The sequence below is a fragment of the Ischnura elegans genome, chromosome 5 (assembly GCF_921293095.1).
Source record: "Ischnura elegans chromosome 5, ioIscEleg1.1, whole genome shotgun sequence".
NCBI lineage: Eukaryota > Metazoa > Arthropoda > Insecta > Odonata > Coenagrionidae > Ischnura > Ischnura elegans.
This window is the reverse complement of record NC_060250.1, coordinates 122,863,443-122,891,244: the sequence shown is the minus strand read 5'-3', so window position 1 is coordinate 122,891,244 and position 27,802 is coordinate 122,863,443. Positions and strand designations below refer to the sequence as shown.

Below are 27,802 nucleotides of genomic sequence, written 5' to 3'. Positions count from 1 at the left end.
AAAGGAGATCACCAGATCAAAGTTGACATGTGGGATGTTGGAGATGTAATAGACTTGAATGGTTTTTATGGTTGCAATGAAAGTATTGCAGCGGACCTTGCTATTCGCGGTTCAGCAGGTTTTGAATGTGTAGCGTAACTCGAATGTGCAGTTGGTTCATTGCGCACGAATTGCAAGGGAAAACATAGGTAATGTATACGTTGGTAGAATCAGCGATTGAAAAGTCACATTTGATCGTCACGCTGGTTTCTTGCGTATGTTTCACGTGTGATGCATTAACGCAATAACGTCGCTTTCATAGGTATCGAAGTCCGACTTAGGTCAAGGAGGGCAAGCACTTGGCTTACTTCCAGCGCACTAAGTATCAAATCTACTAGTGTGAATGTCAATCTTATTGTTTCTTTTATATCTGTGATTCACTAGCACCTTGCAGCTTTTCAAATCTGTAGCAGTGCACTTCGCTATAACATCTCAAAATTTGGGGTAATGTCAATTCTATTTCCATTTCATTAGATACTAACTTGTTTCATAGCATTTAATATTCAGTGTTGACGATCACTCGATAGCGATTTTTTTTGTTACGACTCTTTTTCATTTTAACCGCATTCGTTTAATAATTCCTAAAGTATCAACTTTTATCGTTGATTATTTTTGTGAATTTAGTGGAGATTTTCTGTACTTACAGCACGTAGAGACTGAATTGAAAATGTCAACGACCGAAGCTGTCAAAGGAATCTGGAAGGATGCCGATGCCGTTTGTTTCGATGTCGATTCTACAGTGTGTGCAGATGAAGGGATTGACGAACTTGCCAGATTTTGCTATAAAGCGGAGGACGTAAAAAAATTGTGCGCATCTTTCGTTGCCTTTCAGTTACCCGTTCACTTTAAAACCATGTCCTTAAGGCGAGGCTCACTGCATCAGCGTATCATTATCAATTTAAATATGGGGCTTCTTAATTTATCCCCTGGTATAAACATCCCTCAGATAGAATCTGTAGCGTAATATAATAATGTTTTTGCCTTCGGGGGTGCTTGTTTTACGATGCGTGCACTCTTGCTGTTGATCATTAATATTCCCTCATAGTGTGTAAAATAGTGATGCAAACACTATGTGAGGGTCTGCTGTCGCAGCTCACACACAGTGGTCACATTTGTAAGTGTGATGATAATATTCTGAATAATGTGATGGTGACGGACAATGCTTGTTCTAAACAGGTATATTGAAATCATTTGCATAAACCACAATATATTTTCTCAACATAAAAACTCATAGCCAAGGTTTCCAATGATTCCAAGCCAATATGATGCTTACAATTAGCATCTATTTCTGAACATAGGATTGTTTCCACTTATTATTTATTAATCCAATATGGGGTTTGCGAATTGAAGATTTTGGATACGAGTGGCATGAATAATTGATTTTAAATGCTGTTTTATAAGGGACACGTAATTGTGCAGTTCAGAATTGCATTGATTTCTCATTATGGCTTACAAATGCATGAACAAAATTAGAACAGCCTATTGTGCCATCTCATGTCCATGTATTCTGACATGCATTCAAGCAATTCACCACTTTAAGGCCGTTTTAAACAGTACACGGAATTGTGCAATCTGACGTACATGGGAAGGCGCAATCAAAATTGCATTGTGTAAAGCGGTGAATTGCTAGAACACATGCGAGAATGCATGGATTCGAGATGGCGAAATAACCCGTTCTAATTTCGTTCATGCATTCGCGCAATTCCACGTCATTTTAGAAAGAAATGCAGCTCTAACCTGCGCAATTCCGTCCCCTGTGTAAAACTGCCTTTACACCATGCAATTTTGACTATGCTTTTGTACACACGTCAGATTATGCAATTATGTGCCCTGTCTAAAATGGCCTTATGAGTGGAGGGGCCTATGTTTCAGGGCAGTGGGCACCATTAATTATCCTCTGGAATGCCTTGTGGAGGTAAATGGCAAATGTGATGTGGGTGTATGGTTTGGAAAATGGGCAGCTTTAAAAACTCATTTGAAACACTCACTTTTGGCTCAGTCATTCGTTTCATAAAATCTCAGACTAGAGAATCTAAGGGGCCAGTCACCAGTTTTTGTTTATTGTTGATTGCGATAGTTTGGCAAAGAAGGAAACGTGTCATTTTTCTATTTTTGATCCATCGCATAATTATCATGTTATTCACTGTGAAAAATACCTCAATTGTTTCACAGTTAAGTTAGTGGTGTTACCAACTCCTGTCGATTGACTCCCCTGGTGAGTGGTTCTCCCTCTACGAGTTGATGAACCGCAACTGTAATGTGGTCACCAACTCATCAAAGGAGGGAAACAATTTTTGTGGGATTTTTATTTTAAAATTATGAGAGAGTGGCTGAATGAGGAAGAAATTTTTTGTCCTAATTTATCTTTTGAAATTCCTGCAAGGGCTTTCACAGCGATGTTCATGATGAGTGAAGTTTTCCTGGGCGCTCCAGCCTTGTTCATCTGTTTCGAGTATCAACAGTTTCGAAAGCCATCCCACCCAAAAGGCCTCTGTGGTCTTCAGAAGAATGGCTACGATCAGAGAAGGGTCCTGGTAAGGGCCTAAAAGATTGTGATCTACACACTTGGCCACCGATGGAATGCCATACCACTGAGGATGGGGAACTGGCCAAACCCCCAGCACACCTGACCATTCTGTAAATTGCACGAACTTCGGAAAGCATTGCCAGTATCCTAAAGGAAACATGACAAGGACCCAAGTTTCAATTGTGTGACCAAGATATACAATGTTGTGCCTGAGCCAAATGATCGCATCTTGCAAGCTATACGATGGCATTTATCAAATACCATGCTCCAGTGGAAAGTCATATGTTGGAAAAACATGCCATGGGCTTGTGGATCAAGGTGCATGTTAGAGCCATGAAACAAACAATAATATTTGTAACGCATATTAGAGAATGTTAGCCAGTCAGCGTTCAGCAGAATGGTGGAAAGCACTATAAAGCGGCAAAACAATGAGCTTCTAAACTTCAACCTGAAGACAAAAGTAGGATGGCTTTCGAAACTGTAGTCACTTGTCACAGACATGGAGTATCTAGAAAACTCAAGGAGGTTGTAAATATGTGGAGGGGGCACCACTGGTTTCGAGCATGGAGCAAAGTGTGGCCGGAATGGGGGTGCTTGGGTAGGACAAGCCACGACGCCCACTTAGACCAAAACATTGACTATTCCATAAGGGTCAATGGTTATTATTTGGTGAAATTTTTGGTCATAACTTGCTAATACACTAAAATAAACAATGGAGCACAAAATTTAAAGCTTTTTCTTCTTACTTCATTGGTAGGCTTCGTGAAGTTATGACTCAAACATCTTTTCCCAGGGAAAAATTATTATCAAACACCACGGTTACGTTCTACAACCAGCTCAGCTTAAAATAAAATTTTTCGTATGTAAACTAGTCATTTACCTGCACTTATACTGGTATTGAATTTCATTATAGCCAACGGAAATTAACAATTACAGTAATGAAGTGGGGATCGGGTGGGTGTGGTGGCTAGAGTGTTGGCTTCCCACCCTGTGGGCTCGAGTTCAAATCCCAGCAGTGGCAGAGACTGCCCGATCCCTGCTTGAGTGTTGTGTGGAGGACTTTTCAAGCGCAGTACTCCATCCGTCGGATCGGACGTTAAGCCATGGTCCCCTTGGCGCCTTTCGTCAAGAGCAGGCCAATGCCGACGCCAGGTTTCTCTCCACCCTTCCCTAATGGCGCAAATGACCTCAGCTGTCAGTCGCCTCCTCCAAATACCATACCAGTAATGAAGTATATTTTCAACGATATCCTCACCAGTAAAGTGGCTAACAGACACAGAGTTTATACACTAATAGAAGTATTGCGAATCCAGCCAAGTGGAGAAGACTTGGCAGAACAGCGGACCCTGCAATAGTGGAGTACTGCTTGGATGAAGAAGAGAATTATTGCAAATTAGGGAAAAAAGTCCTTTGACAATCACCGGTGAAATACTAATGATTATGGTAGCATTTTTCAATTAATTTCACACATTTTCAGAGTATAACTTAGCCATCTCAAAATATCAGTCGGAGACAAAGTCTAAAAATTGTCAAACTAAGATGGTGGAACTTCGACCTTGCCAAAAACTCGGAAACAGCGCCTCCAGATATTTACAACCTCCTTGGGAAAACTGCACTCGTCAACTTATCTGTTGGTTCCACTGACTGAATTCTTTAAATGAATCATGAATGCAGGTCTGAGCGAGCGACTCCAATCCTATTGGTCATTTGATTGTAATGTAACATATCTTCAAAATCACTTTGGTGGTCATGACAAGGTGTATAGTAAAGTTGATCTTTGTATGGCTATTGTTTTCAACATCTTAAAAACTCTCGTTGGCTCTCACATCAACCCTTTCGAGACATTGGAGTTCTTAGCATGATTGCTGGACTCTTCCGTACCCTCTGTTAGGAGGAGAAGTGTCCCGTGAATAATGAAATACTCTCAGCTTTAACCTTTTTCGACCCCTCCTAGCAAGGAATCTGCGTTATCTTCTACTCTGAGCATAGTTGGACTACCTCCTTTCTGGGTTTGTAACCCTACCAACAGCATAGGTTCAGTGTCAACTTATGATTTGTTTATATGTATTGGCTACATGGATAATTGTTGCTTGAACATAAATTGCAGTTTTAGAATTGAATTCATCGGTTTTTTGTATGTATTGTCAAATGTTTAACGAGTCTTTACCATCAATGTTAACAGATTTAAACCATCAATAATTTCCATGTTGATGTTTATACTGAAATCAAGATATTAGTTAATATTTATTGTAGAATTTCATTGAAAAATTCTAAACGCTGCTCAAAAGACAAAGAATTCAATTCTTAGTTTATATTTTTTGAGAAAGAAACATATTCATTTTGCAAAATGACTGGAATTAGCAATTGTATTACTGGGGTCCCTCACCACAAAGAGGGGTAATGTAAGATGAGGGGTCTGGGTGCCTGCTCCATTAGTTCAAGGGTAAGGCCCAAGCCCCGCTGCATTGGTACCCAAAACTTACGCTTGGCCTACCCGCAACCGTCATAAAAGGGTGAAAGAAGGGAGGCTGATATTTGTGGCATTCGTTCGCCTGCATTGGAAAATCCCTGTTGGGAAAATCCATTTCTGGTTTTTGTCTCTCAGGTCAACGAACATACTACTTGATATCTCAGGCATAAGTAGTGAAAGGGTTAAAATGATAGATCCACTCCAGGTTTTCACTTAGGCAATGTCGTCATCTTGTGAATTCCACTGTTTTTCTTTGCATCCAGTTGGTCTTGGGTCTCCAAACATGGCAGCAAATGCACCAACGCAAAACATTTTTCTTGTGAACAAAGCAATTGTTTCAGAGTATCTCTGTATTGATTACTTTGTGCAGTATAGCCTTTTATGTGTTTTTGGATAAAATCTCAATTAGAGACAGTCGGCTTTCACTTAAGAACTTCTCATGAATTAAGAAATTCAGCTACTTCGGTGTCAATGCCCCTACAGAAATGAATTTTCCTTTCAATGTAAATTACCCGTGCAAAATGCCTTTATGTCCCTCAGTAGCTATTGTTAAAAAATGAATAATCAAAGAGGTAGGCAATTCGAGAAAAAAATTTTGAAATTTTCTAATGGAAATTAAGGCATAAAATGTATCCATGATGAACTTGTCTTGAGCAGCTACCGAGTGGAAAGAATTAAGGAAGTGACCACTGAAGAGAGTTTGTGGGGTTTTGAAGAAGAAGGCCCTAAACAAGAGCAAGTATTATATATTTTTGTATGAAATGAGAATTGAGGTGCAATTTCCCACAAAAATTACATGTAATTTGACCCAGGTTTCAATGTTACTGCATTATGGGGAGGCAACCAATGGTATTAAGTAGAGTCGATTTATACTTATTTTGGGGAGAGTAGGAAAAGGGTGGGGTGGGGAAGATGAAAGAAGTTGGTAAAAGAGGGGTGGAGAGCTGGGAAATGGTGAGTGTTGGAGGAGATAGATGTTTATTTGCTCTAGGATTGTCCTATGGAGCATGAGTAAATACATACACAAGTTTGAGAAAAACAGATCTACTTTCAATATATTGACATAGCCATCAAATTGCCTTATGCATAGAGAAAAATACTCATCAGAGCAAATTTCATAATTTATAATAGACAAAATACAGTATTTCTTAAAAAAGCACGATGACTTTCAATAATTTAACATAAACTGTCAACCGGGACAACTTTGCCAAGTGGGACAACTTTGCCAGGTTTTGGAAAATATTATCTTTGGTTCCCTACTAAGTTCCCTAATTATCCAAGAAAGGGTCTATGTTTTCATCACACACAAAATATATTGAGTGATAGCCTTTCCACATATTTGTAGTCTTACAAGTTTTTTTTTCAGGTATTTATAGTGTTTTATTTTCGTTGCGCCAAACTGAATATTTTGGTACGCTATTTAAGTGTCTCGTCCTGCCCATTTTCTCAAACATAAGTAAAAATTTCTGGTATCGTTCAATAGAGCATAGAATTTACTTTCAGAATCGCTTTTTATTGTAAAATGTATGTAGTAATTAGGTTTAATAATGTAACTTGGCAATGTTGCACTAGGAAGCTTGGTGGAAATGGGACAACTTTGCCAACTGACAATATTGTTATTTCTCAATTGCTAATACACTTTTTCCTAAGGGTGCGCTTTTCATATTCGTTTTATAGACCGTTCAGATGCCATGACGCTTTAATACCTAGTGGGGAGGCCGCAGGTATCGAAATTATGATGACAATACGCTGCAACTTGCCGTCACTGCAGAGATTAATAATAAAATGAGAAGGTGGAAAGCAGTCCTGAAATATAATATTCCACATAGGACAATTGACAGTAAGGTGAAGTGTCGCCATTCAAAGAATCCAGGGCGCCAGACGGCATTGAGCAAGGATAAGGAAGAAGATATCCTCGAACATGTGCTTGTTTATGCAGACCGGGGAATGCCTTTTAATGCCATTGATTGATGATTGATTCGTTTTGTGTTCTTACGCCATCGTCCAATAATTTATGACAATCTTTTGATGTTTCAGTCTTCAAACCTTGTAAAAATAAATGGAGAGCCATACTGAAAGACCATAAATTGTTAAACTTTACTAGTTATAAAAGTCTTGAAAATAGATCATTTCCAACACTTTTGGCAAAACAATCTCAGTGCTTTGGATTAAGAAGGTAAAATGAACTCATCATATCGGGGTTCGAGAAATGTAGCAAGGTGCCACTCAATCCCAAAGAAGTTTAGTCTTGAATTTCGGATGCATAGAAAACTGATCGTAATGACACTCCTACAAGAGTAAGTGCTTCATTTTTTAATTATCCTCAAGCCTGTCGTCGTAATCCAAACAAAAGTTCGCCATAGAGAAGAAGACGGAAAATTAATGTGACCCCAGGAGAAACCGTGGAAAAATCACACTTGATCACTTGACCTTCACACCAGATCACCAGAATCATATTGGAGGGCCTTGTAAATAGAAGAAAAATTAGGGGAATAACCATAGCATATTATGTTCAGTGTTTTGAGTAATAGGGTAGTTTCCTTCATCAAAGAAAACGAAAGGCATTGATTGCGATTCGTTACCCACCATTAGTGTATTCATAATACACAAATTATTTGGTTTTTGAAATACCGGTTTAGACGAATGGCAAGGGTCAAATTTTATCCTCATTTGAAAAAGGCCAGATTGGCGCCCATGCGATTCCACTCCACGTGACGTCACAGGGACCTAGTTTCTACACGAGAGGATAGGAGTTATACATCGTCTGAGGTTACCAATGCATGCATGAGGCACAGAGCTCAGGGAAACATGTCTTAATAATCACCTACTAAAACTGGCTAAGGTCGGAAAGTTTTCTTCGTTTGATAAGGTATTAATAAACTTTTTTTAAGCCAAGCGCTACCTTTCAGCAAGGTACTCAGCTACCCGCTGGCAGCCTGCGACGTATCAGTGCTAAGCCTCGCCTCAAGGTCACCTCACCGGGCGGGAGGGGGAACCAGAAATACGACGTACGGAGATATTTCCCGGCATTCATGCTTGAGCGTCGCGTTTTCGCGCGCTTGAAAATTTTCACTTTTCATTTAATCGCGAAAAATAGATATTGCCATTTAAAAATCTAAAAGCGTGAAATACGTACTCCAGGAGTAATAATCTTTCGATTAAGGCAATAAAAAAATAATAGGAAACCACCCTATTGTGTGCACCATTCTATATTTAAGTGTTTTCTAAGTTAAAATTATTTATTCCATTGTTTTATTGAGGTTTCCGCTGGATATAACTCCGTTGGCAAAGTTGCCCCAGTTCCAGAGAATCTTTGCCAACTATATTTTCAATTATTTTAGCGTATAAACTTTTACTTAGGTTGTAATTTTTTCACACATTTTGAAAGTAGAGACCAAGAGTAATGGCTGAAAATATTTTTAAATTATTGCCGTACATGAACTTACAAGAATGCAGTTGAAAAAGACAAAAAGTGGCTAAGTTGTCCCAGTTTACGGAACATCAAATTTCATTCAAATAAAATAAGAATAATCTTTTTTTTTAATTATCTGCTGTCATGATACCCTTCAGATGTTGAGGAATGGAATTCCATAAGTACATGATTTCACATAAAAGGAATTTTGATATGTGGTGGCCCGGTGACACAGTATTATTAATTTATTTTTGCTTCTGGTAGTCCTTGTTTTTTGGCTAAATTGTTCAGGTAAGGTCGAAAAATGTATGAAAGGGTTTCAGATTTTAAAGAGTTTATACATACATACACCCATTTGCCATTTTCTTCGCTGTGCAATTTTTAGAATTTTTAATTTTTGGTAATGTGAACATAATATAAAACATAGCGAAGTTAACTTGTAACACAATTTTGATATTTTTGTAGATTATATAAAATTATGATTTTGAAATATTTCATATTGTGAATTTGAAAGTTGGGGTTAAAAAAATCTTCCACATGCAGCCACTCTATAATATGTTTAGAGAGTAAAAAGGCAAAAGTTGCAGCCAAATTTTCATGAATTAGTGATATCATTAGAGTTCTGGTTCTTGTACATTCCCAAAGGGAATGAATCATAAATGTGTTAACAATAATGAAGCATGGATTGCCCATGCACAAAGGTGATATGGGTACTTGAGGTCATCAACTTATTTGTGAAAGGGTGAACACTGTCACCTCAAATAGCTTAAGAAGGAGCGAGCAAATTAAGAAAGTACTCGTAAAAATTGTTAAATTTGTATTTTGTCTTCATTTTGAAGTTCAAAGTGCCTTTACCTGTAAAACACTATAAGATGGAAGAATTTTAATCCTTACAAGACGGTGGAGTTCTCGCCTCAGCATGACTGCTGTACTGAGCCCCGAGAGATTCTTCCGCCCCCTCCGTATGGAGTATTTTTGGTGGACATTTGTTAAGAAGGGTGTTGCAGATAATCACACCCTCTCAGCACCAACCTATTCTGACCCTTCCTAGCGGGGATTCCGCATTATCTCGGACTCCGAGGGTGGTTGGGCTCCTTCCTTTCAGGGTTTATAACCCTAGCAGCGGCATTGGTTCGCGGTCAATCATGCTGTATATGAATTAGCTATATGGATAATTGTTGCTTGAACATAAATTGCAGGCTTTGAATTAAATTCCTCGTTTTATTCTGAGAATTGTCAAATTTTGAACGAAGCTCCACCGTCAATATTAACACATTTAATGCAGCAACGATTTCCATGTTGATGTTTATACTGAAATCAAGTTGTAAGTTAATATTTATTGTAGAATTTTGTTTAAAAATTGTAAGCGCTGCTCAAAAGACAAATTCAATTCTTGGTTTATATTTTTTGAGAAAGGAACTAATATTTATTTCGCAGAATGACTGGATAAAAAATTGTATGACCACGGTCCTTTGCTGCTAAGAGGGGTAATGCAAGATGAAGGGTCCTGGTACCTGCTTCTGGATTTTGAGGGTGAAGCCTAAGCCACAGAGTAGATATATATAGAGGGGACATTAGGTGGCTCTACCATAGGTTTCTATGTAGTGAAAAATCGCGCGGCGGCCATAGTGAAAATAAGTAAAATTATGCGGTAAATTCAAACCAAATAGTGCTAACGACTTACCATCCACCGAAAAAAGGTTTAAAATTCAAAATAGCCTAATTATTTCTTTACTAATAAAGGTAGAGCAAGGAATGCCAAATCGTATGCACAAATCCGGCAGTTATTATGTAAATAACTGACAGTCTTGTTTTTTAAATCCGACCGACGACATCGAATCACCCATTCCTTGGACCTGCGCCAACACCACAAGTACTTATTAAACTTTTTCGACAATTTCATTTCGCATGCAAAATAATACTCGAATATAAGTTTAGTTTCTTCGATTAGCAATGTAACTCAGAAAAAATATGAAATTACTTACCTCACAGGGTCTTTAGGGAAACTGAAGAAACTCAACTTTGCTTCCGTCATGCCTGCATTGTTTTTGCAGTGATAATAATAATAATAATAATAATAATAATTTATTTGTCCGGCGATTTGTTCTCACAAATATAGGACACGTCAATTATGGTACAAAAAATACACAGATACAAAAAACTACAAGGTATTACCATACATCATGTAAAAAGCAAGGTGTTATGGATGAAGAAAATCATCCACAGAATAAAATAACTTTTTCAAAAGAAACTCACGAAGCTTTGATTTGAAGAGATATATGTTTTTGACTCCCTTCACTTCTGGTGGGAGTTTGTTAAATAGCAGTAGGCCCATGTGCCAAGGTGCATAACTTGAGTTCTTGGTTCTTGTAAATGTTTGATGGAGGCTTGTAGAACTCCTTGTATAATGACAGTGGTAATCACCATTTGTTGCATAATTCGAAAGATTCTTTTTTGCACAGACAATTACAGCATACATATATACACAGGGGAGAGGTAAAATGTTGAATTTCTTAAAAAGAGGGCGACATGGAGCATAAACAGGCACCTTGCCGATAATACGCAGTATCCTCTTTTGAATTTTGAAGATTATTTTGGAATTGGGTCTAGGGCCCCAGAAGAGTATACTAAACATTACATGTGAGTAGAATTCACCATAATAAATTGATAATAGTACATCAATATCTACAGTTTTTCGGATAGACAGGATCAAATAACAGACAGAACTCAATTTACTGCGAAGCTTCTGAATATGTTCCTCCCAAGATATTTGATTATCAAGAGTTACACCCAGGAAAGAGGAACTGAGGTTTTGTGGAATAGGTTTACCATCAGTCTTGACAGAGATCTGTGATTGCTGTTTATTCTTGTTGCAAAAGTAAATTAAATTAGATTTCTCCACATTGAGGAGGAGAGAATTTTGATTACACCACTCTTGTAAGACACGTGCTGCATCATTAGATTTTAAGGTCAGGCTTTCCATTGATGTGGCAGACACTAAAACATTGGTATCATCAGCGTACAATACTGGAAGTACACCTGGTACATATTTAAACATATCTGGGAGGTCATTTATAAATAAAAGGAACAGAACTGGTCCCAGAACTGAGCCCTGGGGAACGCCCATGACAATTTTTTTCTCAGGGGACATAAAATTGGTTCCATCCCTTCTAAGGACAACACTTTGTCGCCTATCACTCAGGTAAGACTCAATCCACTTGTAGCCTGCACCTCTAATTCCAAAAATTTCAAGTTTTTGCAGTAATAGACCGTGATTGACACAGTCAAAAGCTTTAGAAAAGTCAAAGGAGAGAATATTGATTTTAGAATTGATTGAGAGAATATTTTGATTGGCTGGACACCAAGCAAAACCTTTTCTTCTCGTCTTATTTTCCACTTCCTTCATTTTCCATGCTTCTTTAAAACACTAGCACACTACGTGAAAGCATTGAAGAGTGGAGGAATAAAAAAAAATTTGTGCGACAACACTCCATGCCAAACGCGAATGATAGCAACCAAATAGCAACTCAAGCCACGTTTCCTTATTTAGAACATGGTGAAATGTGCAATGAGCTGATTACTGCCTTCAGCCGTTTTGTCCTCTCTGTATATCCCTACTCTGTGCCTAAGCCCTACAGCGTTGGGTCCCAAAACAAAGACATCGCACACCTGCGGCCATCATAAAAAGCAGAGAGCTAGGAAACATGTATATTCCGCATTCGTTCACCTGCGGAGGAATATCTATGACAACATTTGCTGCTACGCATATTTTCGTCTTTAGTAGGGAAAAGGTTAATTCAATAGGGTGTAATTGCCATTTTATTTTTTTTTAGTTAGCATCTTAAATAGGATGTGGATTAACCCAAGCCTGTTGACAATCAAAATGGGGTGTGTACAGATTCATAACCTTCTAGTTCACAGATTCCTCATTAGGTAAAGGTACTGGCTCCAATTTAAAGCTCTGAATGGCAAACAGATGAAGATACTAAATAAATTAAAAAGAAAAATGTTACTTACACTCTTATGAATGTAAGCCTTCACATGTCTCTGTAAATTCAGTTCAGTCTTGAATAAGCTGCTAAATTATAAATTTTTCCAATCATAAATAGTGTTCCTTTATTCTCTTTGCCTTTAGGACAAATGAAGCTATGAAAGGAAGCATGGATTTTAGAGAATCCCTTTCCATGAGACTTAATATCATTCGACCCAGTTTGGAATTGGTGAAACAGTTTCTTGAGTCGCATCCAGTGAACCTCACCCCAGGAATTGAGTAAGTTACAATATTAGTGTGACTAGCAATTATTAAATACATTTTTTCCATCATTCCTTTCAGTGAAAAACTTCTGTTAAAGGTGTTATTAAATGTTGCTGCAGTCAGCTGCTGTACAATGTTAACATTTGGTTCATTAGAAATGTATCACCTATAAGAAGATGGCTTGGAGTTGTAACTGGTTAGCATACCCGACCGAAAATTAAAGAGATCTGGGTTAGAATTTTGGCTGAGCCAAAACATTTTTTAATTTCAAATTTAACCCTTACTGTATATTTGCACTTATGCTTGTGATTGTTCATCCCCTGCGACCAATGAGTGAAGAAATTCTTCACCTTCCCCTTCAAAACCAGCAAGAAAATGCTGGATACAGTGAACAAACTTCTGCTTTTGTTCCTTTGGCATTCAGTTCAGTCATCATTTTTTTTTAGACCTATCTGGTCGACATTTTTTGGCAATGCAGACTATTGACCAAAATAGAGTGAATGGTCTCTGCTACACAGACGCTCTAGTTGTTTGGCCATTTCGATGAGAGTTTGACGGCTTAAAAGGTTTTTCCACTGGAAAGAGCTTATAAGCTCCTTCACTCTCCGTACAATTTCTATTCTATGGGACGGCTGGCCACAGCGCTCCTCATCATGAACGTTTAGGCACCCAGCGGTAAATTCTTCCAATATCCGATGAATTTCAATCGGAGCAACCTTCGCATGCAAAAAGTAAACGACAGACAGCAGTTTGCACTTGGCTTCTATAGTGAATAGATGCTGTGCCAACTATGAGCTTGCTAATGTGGTACTGCTAAAGTGACTTGAAGAGGGAAGGACCTACAAACACGACAAGGTAGCCTGATTTCGGGTAGCACTGCATACGGAATCATGCAGGCCTTGGAGACTTACTTTTTATATGCCTCTTGTACTAAGGTTCTTGGTGTGACCACTGATGCTAATTTGTCTTGGGTAAGGCATAATAACAATCTCACAGATAAACTTTGCCCAGTTTATTTTCTAACTAAAACTGTAAGTTAGGCAGTGTCTTATGAAGTACTTGAATTCTTCTATAATGGTGAATGTTATTGCTCACTTACTCTACAGCATTCTTTATTGGAGGCTTATTGACTGTATCCTATATACCTTGTCTTTGCTGTCAAACTGAATTTACTACCTTCTTTTAATATTTTTGCTTTTTTATTTCTCACAAGTGAAATAATAATGCAAGTTCTATTAATTTCTCTATTGTTCTCTTTTCTATTCTACTAATTCTATTCTCTATTCTAATAATTTCTCTATTGTTTTTTTCTACAGGCGTTTGGTGTCAACATTACATCAACGTAAAGTTCCTGTTTATCTCATATCTGGTGGATTCTGTAGCCTGATTTTACCTGCTGCTAAAAAACTGAACATCCCTCTTGAAAATATATATGCCAACAGGCTAAAATTTTATTTCAATGGTAAGTACCGTAAGTTGGGGCGAGTTCGGACACTTTTTTACATATAAATGCGATTTACGCATCGAAAAACTTGTCAAAATGCGTGAAAATCGAAATTTAAAATCCTTAATCCTTTGAAAATACTAAGCAAAGGAATCATAAGATATTGTCTTAGATTTAACTTCGAAAAATGATCAATAACACCATTCGAACAAGCCTCACGTTTTGGGGCGAGTTCGGACGCATGCGAGTTGTTAGCGTTAATGTTGTTGTGAACGAAATATTTTTCTTAAAACATGTTAATTTATTAAAAATATTACTTTCTACTTATCTTGATGATGTTAAACGGCAACTATGAGCTTTTATTTTTATTTTACTATCAGCAAATTTGTTGAAATTGAAAAGCGAATCGCATATCTCGCGAGCGTTGCATTGATAGATGTGGACTAACATATGGTGGCATTTCGCGTCAATTTTATACATTAAATACAGACGGAGTTTTAATTTAACTCTTTGGTATGAAATAAGTATCATTGAAACAAGAAATTTCTTTAGGTTAAACTCTCAATCGGACCGAATAGCTCAGGTTAAATTCCGAGGCCTCGAAATGGTTGTCGATGAAAACGGAAATGAAAAAATTTACAATAATATCAATTTTTCACCAGTATTAATAATGAATTTTTAATGACAATCAGATACAAAATTTGACATATTAATCGACATCATTAACATCACTTAAAGAACTAAAAACGAAGCGGCCCCTTCGCAAGTCCCTTGGCGGAGCAAGCTGACGAACAATTTGCGATTTTCCCACTATGCACTCGTCAGCAACATCTGGAAACCTGAAATAAGTTTCCTTCGCTGTATTTTTTTTTCGAAGGCACTGCACACGGATTTTTTTGTTGGAGCAGACTTCAATCACTTTCCCTACAAACAGCCTATCTCGTTTATTGGTCCCAAATTTTAATAACACGAACGAATTTTCTGTGAGAGAGCCGGGAATTTCAAAATCGACTTCATTGTTGACATGCGATGCCAAAACCTCATCAACATACAGATTTTTCTCTGAGGAAATGTCAACCACATCATCACAAACAGATTCATTTTTAATTTCAGCACTCACACTTTTTCCTGCTTCAACATTTAGTTTCTTCCCCCGCGATTTTCTACCCTCTGGTGTTTCTGCGCGGGATGATGCTAACATCTCCAGAAATGCGTTGGACCAAGCATCGGAGGCTGCGTCAGAATTTTCCTTTGGATTTAAAGAGGGGACTTTACTAATGACTCGACTTTTGTCGAATGGAAAAATTCCCGTGGCTCTAAACCCTGCACAAATATTGGGAGACAATGAAGATCCCATGGACTCAAAGGCAGACTTTAATAACCTGGGGAACTCACTTTTCGGAAGAACGCCACGATTTTTGCGCTTCCACTGGTCTAAACATTTTCGCCATGCAATTTTGAGAGGTCTAAAAAAAGCTACATCGAGGGGCTGGCATAAATGGGTCGAATTAGGTGGAAGCATGACAAAGTCTATTCCCATTTCTTCACACTTCCTAATTACTTCCACCGAGAGGTGACTCGATAGATTGTCCCCAATCATAACTTTCGGCCCCTGCCTGTTTTTGAAGAATGGCACGCACGTCGTGGTGAACCAGTCTTCGAAGGTTGTGATGTCAAACCATCCACTAATATTCCTATTGAACCTCGATCCCTCAATGCCGCCTTCTACCCAGGTAGGATACAAGTGAACGGCTTTATATACCGTGTATGGGGGTAAAAGTTCCCCGCTCGCTGATGCGGCGATCATTACAGAAACACTCGTTTTGCTGGTGTCCTTAATCACTGACGGATGTTTCTCCCCCCTCTTAACAATCACCCGGGACTTTCCAGGATCGTCACTGAAATTAGTCTCATCGTAGTTGACAATATTTTCCGGAGGAACACCATTTAAAACCACCTCTAAATTATTAAAGTATTTTTCCAGAACTTCCCTTGTCACTGCTGCGCGGACTCTCTTAATGTTCTCTCCCAAACGCACGGTGAGTTCCCGCCGTCTTGACAAGAAACCACGAACCCATTCCATTCCCGGAAAGTTGTCTTTAAAAACTTTTTCTTTTCGTCCCATCCTGTTCAGGTATTCCCGAACGACTAACCTTAAGTCTATTGCTCGCAAGGGAATGCCCCATTCGGCACATTTGAGAATCCCTTGCGCTAGCTGGTCCTCTTCCTTGGCGGATAAAACCGTTTGTCCTCCAGATTTCTTTGGGTGTTTATCCTTCAATATGTCGTGAACTGTGGATTTTGGCACTCCAAACTCCTTGCAGGCCCCCCGAAGACTCATTCTTCCAGATTTCACAGCCTCAACAGCCTTCTCAATTTGTTGGTTGTCGTGTCCGTGTGAGCGCCGGCCTCCAACGACCCTTGCGTAATTTCTCACCATTCTGCCCTCGGAGCTAGGTGCATGAAATCAAATAACGCGCTCTAATAAATAGAGTATTCGAAATATTTACACGAAATTTTTCACACTTAATGAGAAATAGCACAGCTTTTGGAGGAATTGAGTATTATTATATTCAGAAGTACTTACCAAAGAGGAGAGATGTTTCTTTTCGCCGGTAAGATTTTTCACTCTAATGTTGCGCTGCAAACTAATCGGATGAACTGCGACCAAAAGCGACAGATCCATCGCTTTTATACGTAATATGATACATTGTACCTTTCTTTGTCTTAAAGCCATGATTACAGTGTATTACAAAGCGAAAGTCGGAAGGAAATACAATGTAAGCATCAGCCGGCGCGATCGTCCGGACTCGCCCCGCGTGTCCGAACTCGCCCCAACTTACGGTACTCATAAATCGTATCTAACAAGCATCCTTGCAAGTCTTGCATTAAGTAAAGGTATTTGGTGAAGGTTTTTAGAATTCCCATGGAAAGAAAGAATGTACATATTTCAAACAATAAAAATGCTCCAAATTTTTTTAAGAAAGGGCATAGTTGTTTTAGGCCATTGTAGGTACACCGGCAATGTCAGTGCAGGGTACTGTGTATCCTAATAGATCCTGTCACAGAAACGACCAGTACCGAAAAGAGCAGCCAGCAATGAACACGACAGGTTGTACGTTGGTGCCAGCATCTGCAGTCAATTACATTTCTTTTAAATGTTCACTTTAATGTGCATACCAGCTTTTTTAGCGTTCATGTACCAGATTTTCACGGAAGATTTTTTTATTTAGATACAATTTCTCTTGCCTGATGACTGATATCAATTGCTGGCTATTGCCTCTGGCAATGCTGGTACATGTGGAAATCGTCACTTGCATTGCCAGAACCAGCAAAGCAAGCAATAATTGATAAGTAAGGATGTTTTATACAGAAATGAAGAATCTAATAATGCAAAAATAAGACAATATCACACAGTGGTGATATCTGAATGCTTATATCCAAGCAAATGCATAGTTGTGATCAGGGGCAGATCCAGGATTTTTTTCTAGGGGGGGAGGAGGGGGGGCAAAAGGGTCTGATAGGTCATTTTATATTTGAGATTAAAAACAAAATATGTACAACAATAGGGAAGTACGCTAATGTTTCAAATGCACCAAACACATTTTTTAAATTAGAGTTCAGAATAACATAATGTCGTAAAACCACAGTTTAAATCCTAAGAGTGAATACTTGATTCGAGATGACCGTACGAAATATGGAAAAATTCAAAGGCCGCTAAAACGGGTGTCCATGTTGAAAATTGGCCGTGACGTCACAAGGCAGTAGCAGAAGGCAACTTCTACGCCGTCTAGTTCTACCGCTATTATTGCATAGAAAAATTACAGAATTTGAGGGTATCCATTTTTTGCTGTCATAAAATATCTTCAGAATATATATGTGGCTGCTTCTCTTTTGAGTAAATGACTTCATCATTGCGTAATATATTAATATTCATTTACGTGTCAACTTCAAGTTTGGAAAGAGTAGTACGAATGGCACATTGAATCTTTAATAAATAGGTAATGTTATTTATTTTCGCTGGGTATATTTTGGCACAATGCCGTTTATCATGCCAAAACCTTTTTTTTGTAAGAACCGAGTCAAACTAATAAACCTATTTAAGACGTTTGCTGCAAGACTTATTCGTTGCGTATGTATTCACGCCGGCCGGATCGTTTGCCCTTCACAACTAGAATCATGGGATGTTAGCCTTATTTCCGTGCTGGCTGGTTGTTGCAATGGTTCGTTGTCCAGGATGGGTTCAGGAAAGATAATCTTGGTTGGGAGAAGGAAAATTCCAACGATTTATAAATGGTATACCAAACTTTGATGTATTTATGGTCACTGAATTTTTGAAAAAGGAGGACAGGTTCAACGCTCCATAGAAATGCGAGACGTTAAGGCTAACAAGGGGAGACCTCGTACCTTGCTCCATCTTTTTCAATTAGGGCCTTAGTTAGGCTGTAATTAATTAATTTTCATGCGTTCCTTTTCACAAGGCGTATATATAAATTAAAAATATCCTCCGTCACCTAATGGGTCGGATGGGGTAGTGGTAGCCTGTACGAATTCCCACCCTAAAGACCAGGGTTCAATACTATGTCATGGCATTATTTTTTGTTGTCTTCATTGTTATCATATGGCGTCAAGTTTATCATTAATTACAATTGCAGCAATCATTGACATAAGACAATTTTTTTATCATCATAATGGCGTTTAGGTATTTTAGCAGTGTCATTACAAACGCAGAGCTACGATGACTACAAGGATTGGTGTGCGCTATAATGTTAATTTTTTCTTTGCTTATACTGACCAACTTCCACATTAAAAATGAAAACCACTCTTGCAAGAGCACATACCATTAATGGCTCGCGGCAAGCAATAATATGCGTACAGACATAATTAATAAGAACGCAAAGTGAATATAAAATGCCATATATCTCGAACACTTGTAATTCACATTACTCCAAAGGGAGTTAACTTACTCAGTACCTACTAGTTTACCTCAGTAGCAGTGCTAAAAGAACCATACCGAAATATAATTTCAATTAACAAATAGGATGAAATAAAAGTTGATAACCCTGGACCGGGCGCGCTGGCGTATAAAATACGTCAATCTTTGAAAACCAAGGATTTCAACCTTGTACCTTTATATCTGTATCACCTATAAATGTACTAATTTCAACAAATAAAGATTAACTTTAACAAAAATCGTTTGTTATCATATCTGCACATATCATGGGCAAAGTACGCATTTTGCCAGGTCGTGTAAAATAACAGTCGCGCCATAATTCTTTAACCAAACTACTGTCAGTTTATAAATTACGTAGGTCTACGCGGAAGATGCTATATTTTGACTTAACATACTTTCTGATGTGACGGAGGTACCTACTAAGTAAATTATTATAATATAAATATCAATTTGATCTTACAATACCTTCAAATGAACTTCAAAACAGAATATCATCGATAGGTAAGAGTCAGGAGCAGCCTTGAACCATTTATTCCGTATAGCTTGTGCTTAAGGCATGGGAATGAATATCTTCTCCAGGCTTTTGTTTTGACGTCGAGATGAAATTTGGAACAAAAAGTCATTTATAATTCTATTTTGAATTCATGTTTTCGGTACTAGACGACTTTTTTAGGAAGCAAACTCCACCGATTCCCGGAAACTCTCGCCGCGCTAAAGAAGGCGACGGCAATCTAATACAGCGATACTCCACTTGTGACTACTGCCTTGTGACGTCACATCTCAATCAAGATGGAGGCACTGTGTTTCAGCGCAACATGAAATTTTCCGACTTTCAAAACGTTTTAAAGTGCATACCCCAGATGCAGGAAATAAAAGTGACTACACTAATGTTTCTTTTTCAGGCTAAACTTTCAAATTCAGCAATAAAAAAAAATCAGTGCACTTCCCTATTACTGTAGAAAATATTCTCTTTATTTTGAGATGAAGGTTATTAATATTAAATTAAATGATTGAGGCTCCGTAATACACAACACAAAAGAACGTAATGACAAATGTATCTTGTCTATTTTTTAAGCACCTGGGGGAGTATGTGCCCCCGTGCCTCCCCCCCCTAAATCCGTCTATGGTCGTGATGAAGGATAGGACAAACACGTATGTATACTCCTTTTGTTTTGTGGCTAAATAGTTCACCATATGCATATTAGTAAGCAGTGCTACGCAAATCTGACTGAACAGCTACAAAATCTCAACCACCAGCCCAATCTTGTCAATTGACTTCAGATTAATCTTATCTGAAGATTCTATATCCTGGCCAATAAACTTTGCTGAGATCCTCTGCATGTCAGCTCCATCCTGTCATGACCACATCATAGACCTGAAATACCGTATATCTCCGAATATAGTCCCCCCTTTTTTTCCAAAAATGGCCGAGGAAAAGTAAGGGGGGGGGACTATAATCGAGTGTAATCCAATTAAGCATACTAAAGGTGACCATCAAGTTATAAATAACGGCATAATGGCTAATGTTCTCGTAGTATTTCTATTTGAGTATATTTATGAGGATTATAATCGAAGGTATGACTATATACTGCCACGTTTTACCGGAAATTAAGACAATTTTTGCCACAAATGTTGTAAAGATACAATTCTTCCGATTCAAATAGCATATCGAATACGCATTTTCACGGAATCCATGGGGTAGCCGTTAATTTTTCTTGGAAAAGTATTGTTAGAATAATTCAATCGACACTGATCTCTTTATGACGCAAAACAATAAATAATTAAAATCAAAACTAAACACACACTATCACACTAATCGAACACTAGAATTGAATCAATAGTATATGTACCCGTCGCTCATTTAATAGTAACACGATTTAAATCATTGCGAAAAATAAACAGATAAAGTAAACCTTTCGTGACGATTTCGCATTTCATTGCGGCCGTAGCTACATGTCCATGTGCCCGTGCGGTTCGTGTTTACAACCACTGCCTTTACCGCCATCACAGAACAAGAATGCGCAATGGTTATGCATTTGTTTCTGAAAAGGCGCAATAATCAATGGCTTTAAACCAGAAGCGCCGGCATTACTGCATTTGATCGAAATCCAGCGACTCAGCATCGAAAGTGCGATCAATTTATGGAGGAATATCTTCAATTCGCCAGGGTAAGTAGGATCGATAAATTACGTCACATAATATTTCGCAATTATTTTCGCGATATTTTCTTTAATAAAAATAATTTTACGTTCAACAGTGAGGTGATGGATCAAGTAGAAAGATGAGGATCAATCCTGCGGCAGATTAGAAGCCAGCAAAGACGGAGTTTCGATGCCAATTTAAACATAGCCGTTGCAAAATGCGCCGTAAATCATAGTATTCATATGACGGCTGAAAAATTTGGCATGGAAAGAAAGTCTTTGGAAAGATTGCAAAGCGCTAATACATCGCGGAAGTCATTTCGGGGGTCTCGATGCGGCAGATTCATAGAATTAGAGGAAAATATCGTCGAATTTGTGCGCAAATGCAGAGCAGAAACTCTTTGTGTAACTTATGCAATGATTCGCAACGATGCATTGACAATTGATAACATATTTTTTCAGTGTTTATGTTTGGTGGAAAAAGTTTATTTCTTAATTTTATTACTTTGATATTTGTAAGTCCTGTAGTTTAATTATTTTGCTTAGCAGGCATTAGATGGCAATATTTTTATAATATTTATAATTTATTTAACACAATTTTATTTAGATTTCCTAAATTCTTCTAGTCACTTGGATTTGACATGACTTGCGATGGGTGTGTTACACTGGGTCTAAGGAAGTTTGAGGGCCAAATGCAATACTCTTTATGGGCTTTATGTTAAAGCTTATATATTTACATTGTCTGTAGTCATTTGGAAATCAAAAATATTAATAATTTGCTAGTGTTTAAAAAAAATACAATAGCCTTGGATACTTGAAAATTTTTCTCATTTCTTCATTACATCTGGTTAAGGAACTATAAATTACTGATACATGCAATGGATAACAACATATTTTAGGAATAGTTATTTTGTTGTGATGGAAAATGTGTGAACAGATTTGTTCTTATTATTCACAGAAAAAAATAGTTTTTATTGACTCTAGAATCTTAACTTGCTAACCACAGAAAAACTGCCTTCCTTTGCATTTTAAAATTTTTCCCAAAACTGGGGTCTCAAAACTAGGGGGGGGGACTATATTCAGAGGGGGACTATATTCGGAGATATACGGTATAAGCTGAACTTAAGCATACATACTTTATTTCTATATATTTAACTGTAGCATCAGCTTAATCAATTTAGATGATCAAACAATAATTTGGATCATTAACTTTCTGGGAACGTCAAATTCTCCACACACGTTGCTGAAAATTTACTTCCATCTCTGACCATAAATGGTACACTATACATAATAATCATCCTAGAATGTATGCTTTTTTCAACTCACACATGCGGTGCACGGTAGTAGATACAAAGGAGTGTACTGAATCACATTGCCTGTACAACCAAGGAGCAGTCCACTGCGGTAGAGTTTACAGTAGATATAGTTTGTCCCATGAGAGGTGTTTGGGTTGATATAAAGGTTGAGGATAAGGTTACCTGGACAGAAATGATAATGAATGCCTATGGTCAGAGATGAACTAAAGCCTTCATCAAAGGAAGGGTTCAATACATCATTAAAACAGATAATGAAAGAAAGGGTACATTTTAGGGATGGTCGGATCAGATACCTTGGATCCAAATATCCACGGATATTGCCCTTCATCAGATACATCGGATCCAAAGTCGCGGAAGACGTTGGATGTGGATCCGAAATTTTAAATAATAGCTTCAGTGAATGCCCCATAAGGGTGGAAAGAGTTTCGATTCTCTCTTCGAATGCGGCATCGCATGCGATTCTTGTCCTACTCATGAACCGTTTTGTTTGAAAGCTCTCGCAGAGGTTACGTAGGAGAATTTCAGCCGTGGAAAATAAAAAAGGCAAAATACGACTGGCACATAAGTGTGACTCTTCCCAAGAGATTGAACAATCATTGGGGGAATCTCAGCGTCATAGGATAATAACCACGTCAAAAGTAACTACGTTGCAGATTTCAGAAAACCACCCTCGGCCGTCCATCAGCCAGTGCCTCTGTTGGTTTTTTTGTTTCAGAAATCACACGGACCATAAATCATTGTCTTCCAAGGAAAATATCAAATATCACGAGAACAATTGAAGTGTGTTTCATCCCTACCCCGTCTCACCTACTGACCTTTTTTGGCCTACCTGCTTCAATTCTCTGTTTCTAGATGACAAATGCTAGTTTGCCTGGCTTCGCTTTGAAGGCAACGACGTCACTGAAGCAAGATCTGACTTGTTCATCCTTGACTCCCTCATTTGTAGCCTCGTTGCTTAAAATACGGAGGAAGCACACTCCTTCCCCTCCACCTCTCCTTTACTCGCTTCTGCTGCCCACCCCTTCCTCATGCTGAGTGGTCAAGTATCTCGTCGCACGTGATGTTAATGCTGTTTTAATTACTGTTAATTGTGTTGCTGATTGTTGCTATTTAATTTAATGAAATACTGATAAAAATGCCTTTTATTGTGTAGAAACATTTCTATTGGGATGAGGAGAACCAGTGGATGCTACGTGCGTGCACTGTAGCGTGAAACTATCGCGAGGAAGTGCTAAATATACCTCACTGCATTTTCGGGTGAAACACAAGTCGGTATGCGATGAGAAAGTGACAAAATTAGGGGGAAACGTGAGTGAGGAAAATTTAAATGCAGTCGATGGCAGTGGGGTAGCCTGGAATTTTGTTTGGGGGGGGTTCAAAACCAGGGGGGGAACTATTCTACTTGAATTGTACGCACAGTCTGCAGAGTACTCTCCACCCCTTCTCTTCTTTCATTATCATGAGACAACTCTTGCTGGCTTGACTGATGTCTACAGAGTGTATATCATCTGACTAAGAGATATTCTATGAGGCATGATGTCAACTGAAAGCAAAGAATACAGGAAAGCCTTTTCCTGTATTTGCACCTGATGACGCTGCTACAATACTGGTCAATATTAAAATTATTTATCTGAAATCTGCACAGTTTTTTATTCAACATCTAGAGTGAGATTGAATTTCTTGTATTTTATTTACCATTGCTGAATTATATTTCATATTTTCCATTCAGGTGAGTATGCTGGCTTTGATGAAGAGCAGCCCACATCTAGGAGTGGTGGCAAAGGAGTTGTAATTCAGCAGCTGAAAAAATCGTTTGGGTACCAGAAATTGGTCCTCATAGGTGATGGAGCTACTGACATGGAGGCTTGTCCACCTGCTGATGCATTCATTGGTAATTACTCAAAATTCAGTCTTTGTGTAACTCAAGGGCATCAGGGTCTGAAGTTTGAATGTGAATGGCAACTGTGCCACAGAAATTTGGTGAATAACTTGGCAATGTAAGCTGCTAAATTTGAATTAACCCTTTCACGCCGGACGTCGGGTGGAGCCGACGGGCATTTTCATACGCAGATAATCTGACGTCGGGTATAGCTGTCGTGGATTTTTCAACGCAGACGACCGGACGTCGGCTCTGGCCGATGCGAGGGAAGGGAAGTGACCGCAGAGGTAGCAATTGTCCGATAGATTGAGGCCCGGCCTGAGATCCAGCTTAGCGAGTCCTTAGGGCCACTCCCAGGCAATAAAGCCCAACCCTCCCACTCATTTATAACCGTCCTCACCGCAGGAAACCGTTGCATAGTAGTTACGTTTTCAATAGTTTTTTTCAGAGATATGTTTTATTGCATACTACTATGTTTTTATACTTTTAAATGAATTCTTCGTTTTGTTTTGTGCCCAAGCAATTTTTAAACGGAATTTTAGCGTTAAAAATAACGTATTTCCAGACTTATAGTCTTATTACCTTATATTTATAACTTTGTTGTTATTAACGCTAGAAACCCGTTTAAAATTCCACAACACTTAAAAAAACGTTAGTAATTCTTTTAGAAGAGTAAATCATTTAAAATCAACTACAATGTTTGGTTGAAAAAAACACTGGTAACGCAATAAGTTGACCGTGGATTCGTGCTATGATAGGGTTAGAGGGTGAAGTCCAGTGTTCGGGGTAAGGGACGGGTGCCATATTGAGCTGGGCCCCAAATATGCGGGACGAAAATATGTACCCAGGAAACTCACCCCCAAAAAAGAGCCATACGGAAAGGTTTAAAATATTTTTATGCTACTTGTAGCACGAAAACATTTTTCTACTGTAGGTGCCGGCAGGAAAGGGTTAATGAAAATGGCAGGGCCATGTAGACAATTTCTCATGCTGGGATTATTTCAACTATTCTGTACCACAGTTATTCTGGTTGTTGCGCGATATTTATTAAAATGGTTAAACTCCTATTAGTATACTTTCAAAATTTTTCCACAGGTTTTGGTGGGAATGTGGTGCGTGCCGAAGTGAAGAAGGGTGCTCTCTGGTTTGTCACTGATTTTAATGAGCTTATAGAGGCTATTTCCAACTAATGGAGATTTTTTAAATATTTTTGTAGTTCCAATTTTAGATGAGAACATTATTAACATATAAAGAAACAGTATTTTTTAGATTCTGAGAATTGAGAAAAATATTTCATGAAAATTCCAAAATATCCTTTTATGCATTTGAACTACATTGACTGACAATAAAAAATATGGGTTATCCATGTTATGTTAACTTACACATAAACATTAGTTTATGCAAAGATATTTTTCCACATGATTCAATTTATGCAATTGAAAGTTATTGTAATGTTCAACTACTAAATATAGATATACCTACAGCTTAATGAATTACAGAAACTAAACATACATAATTCCAGAGGAAATACAGAATAATTAACTAATATTCAAACAAAAAATGCACTAAGTCCTTGGCTATATCAACAGCTTGCCATTTGCTGTTGTGGAATATGTGATTTGAGAATATTGGTGCTATACATATTTATACCTTTTATGTTAATGGTTATGTTAAATGTGAAAAGATATATCATGCTATTATTATTCATGGGAAGGAATATTGTGTTGAAGAATGAAAAGTCTTCTGCAACGTGTAAGTAAGTATATCTTCTCATTGGCTGTAAAAACTGTTCATAATAGAAGCCCTAGAATATCAATTTGTTCTGATAAAAAAAAAACTCATATGTTTAGCACACCAGAATTATGTGGTAAAAATAACATTGTGGCACACCACTGGAATAATTTTTGAGGTATTATCAAATAAATTCTGCAAGTGGAAAAATTATCCATTTATAAATGTATGCTTTGAATTATTCTCCTTCTGTTTTGGATAATTTTAATTATTGGCATCAGAGGATGTACACTATAAGGCTGTTATAACTTATGCATTTTTTTTGGATGACATGATGAAACTGAATTAAGAAGAAATTAAATTTTATGGGTTACTTTCATTTGACACGGAAATATGATATTTCCTTTGTATGAATTAAGAAAGATGTACAGATTTTAATTTAAAATAGCTTTAAACCTGGGGTAATGGCAGGGAAAGTGAGTTTACAAAGGCAGTAGTCCTACCAAATATTGGTATGATAAATAATGGTCTTGTATTTCACTCTATCAAATGGCTGAAGAAAAATTTATGTTTTTGATGAATTTTAACTTTAACACTTTCCGTGCCAACTGTTTTTTAGAGTGAGTGCTCGGTGACTGATATTTTGGCAAAAAATTTATATTTTTTAATTTTTATTTTAATGAAGTTTTCTTATGATATGTGATGCTGGGGTCATGTTTTCATTCTTTTTTTTAAAGTAACCCTTCATTTGCTAAATACTTGAAACTAAAATTTTCTAAGTATCCTGCCAAACTTGTCATACCTTCCTGCAACACACATCAATATTTCTTCACCCTTTGTCACTACTGTGGCACAAACCCATTCAGACTTTATTATTATTACTTAATTATTAGCCAATAGGAATGTACTTATGGGTAACAATCCTAGCCAATCTAAGGACTATGAAGGATAGCTTGCAACCAGCACCAGCTAAGCTAAATTCTGTGGCCATATCATCACTGATCACCCTTCTCATGATTCACGAGGTGGGATATCTGAGGCAGTATTTCTTCCCGCTACTCTCAAATGGACCTGTTTAACATGATTGGTAGCCTAGAACATTTTTTATAAAGCCAACATGACATATGATACATTGAAATATGAATTTCAAATATTTTGGTATTTCATGTCCTACCATCTTATAAGCAAATGGTTCATTTTTTAACTGCTTCTCCAAGGTCCTTAACTCAGCCTCTGTGGATATGTTTAAGAATACTCAATAAGTTAAAATCTTATTGTGGATTAATATTCTCTCGGGATACCCAATGGGTTAGAAACCCCATTTCTGCCGATGTTAAAAGCTCCAGGGCACGGAACATAGCGATGCCGTCGTGCCGACATGTCGGTGGAAATGGAACTTATAACCCAGTGGGAATCCCAAAAGAAGTTAACCCACATTATTTGCCAGGAAAGCATAAAATCTTTTTCAAAATTGTACTCACCTTCTAAGGACAGCGGGTGCTGGGATTTGCTGTGCGATGGTTGCTATTTGGAGTCTTGATGATACAGTGACTTGAAAATTTTGTCTCAGTGAAAAAATGTGGTTAACTTGCAAGCACTTTAGTGAGATGACTTTTTACAACTTTCGACACAAA

General features: G+C 37.9%; 2 protein-coding genes across 4 annotated transcripts; one reads left to right on the top strand and one right to left on the bottom strand.

The window, feature by feature from the left end:
• The first annotated feature begins 26 nt into the window (after positions 1–26).
• On the top strand, positions 27–26,389 carry LOC124159513 (phosphoserine phosphatase). Of its 3 annotated transcripts, none has more exons than XM_046535371.1 (6): positions 27–188; positions 686–846; positions 12,584–12,718; positions 14,020–14,165; positions 24,288–24,449; positions 25,533–26,389. In XM_046535371.1, the coding sequence occupies exons 2-6, from the start codon at positions 707–709 to the stop codon at positions 25,625–25,627; spliced, it is 678 nt and encodes a 225-aa protein (XP_046391327.1). In that variant the 5' UTR covers positions 27–188; positions 686–706; the 3' UTR covers positions 25,628–26,389. The 3 variants fall into 3 exon arrangements, with proteins under 3 accessions (XP_046391327.1, XP_046391329.1, XP_046391328.1); XM_046535373.1 differs by having other exon boundaries at positions 62–185; positions 684–846; XM_046535372.1 differs by lacking the exon at positions 27–188 and adding an exon at positions 230–483.
• LOC124159511 lies at positions 14,795–16,995 on the bottom strand. Its single transcript, XM_046535369.1, has 2 exons — positions 16,735–16,995; positions 14,795–16,600 (listed from the first exon to the last, which is right to left on the bottom strand). The coding sequence occupies exon 2, from the start codon at positions 16,585–16,587 to the stop codon at positions 14,857–14,859; it is 1,731 nt and encodes a 576-aa protein (XP_046391325.1). The 5' UTR covers positions 16,588–16,600; positions 16,735–16,995; the 3' UTR covers positions 14,795–14,856.
• Positions 26,390–27,802: the final 1,413 nt, after the last annotated feature.

Bases quoted from the DNA above. Each gene is read 5' to 3' on its own strand.
- LOC124159513 (XM_046535371.1), top strand. From the start codon at position 707: ATGTCAACGACCGAAGCTGTCAAAGGAATCTGGAAGGATGCCGATGCC. The intron at 847-12,583 runs GTGCGCATCTTT...CTTTGCCTTTAG, and splicing joins GCGGAGGACGTAAAAAAATT to GACAAATGAAGCTATGAAAG. The intron at 14,166-24,287 runs GTAAGTACCGTA...TTTTCCATTCAG, and splicing joins GCTAAAATTTTATTTCAATG to GTGAGTATGCTGGCTTTGAT.
- LOC124159511 (XM_046535369.1), bottom strand. From the start codon at position 16,587: ATGGTGAGAAATTACGCAAGGGTCGTTGGAGGCCGGCGCTCACACGGA.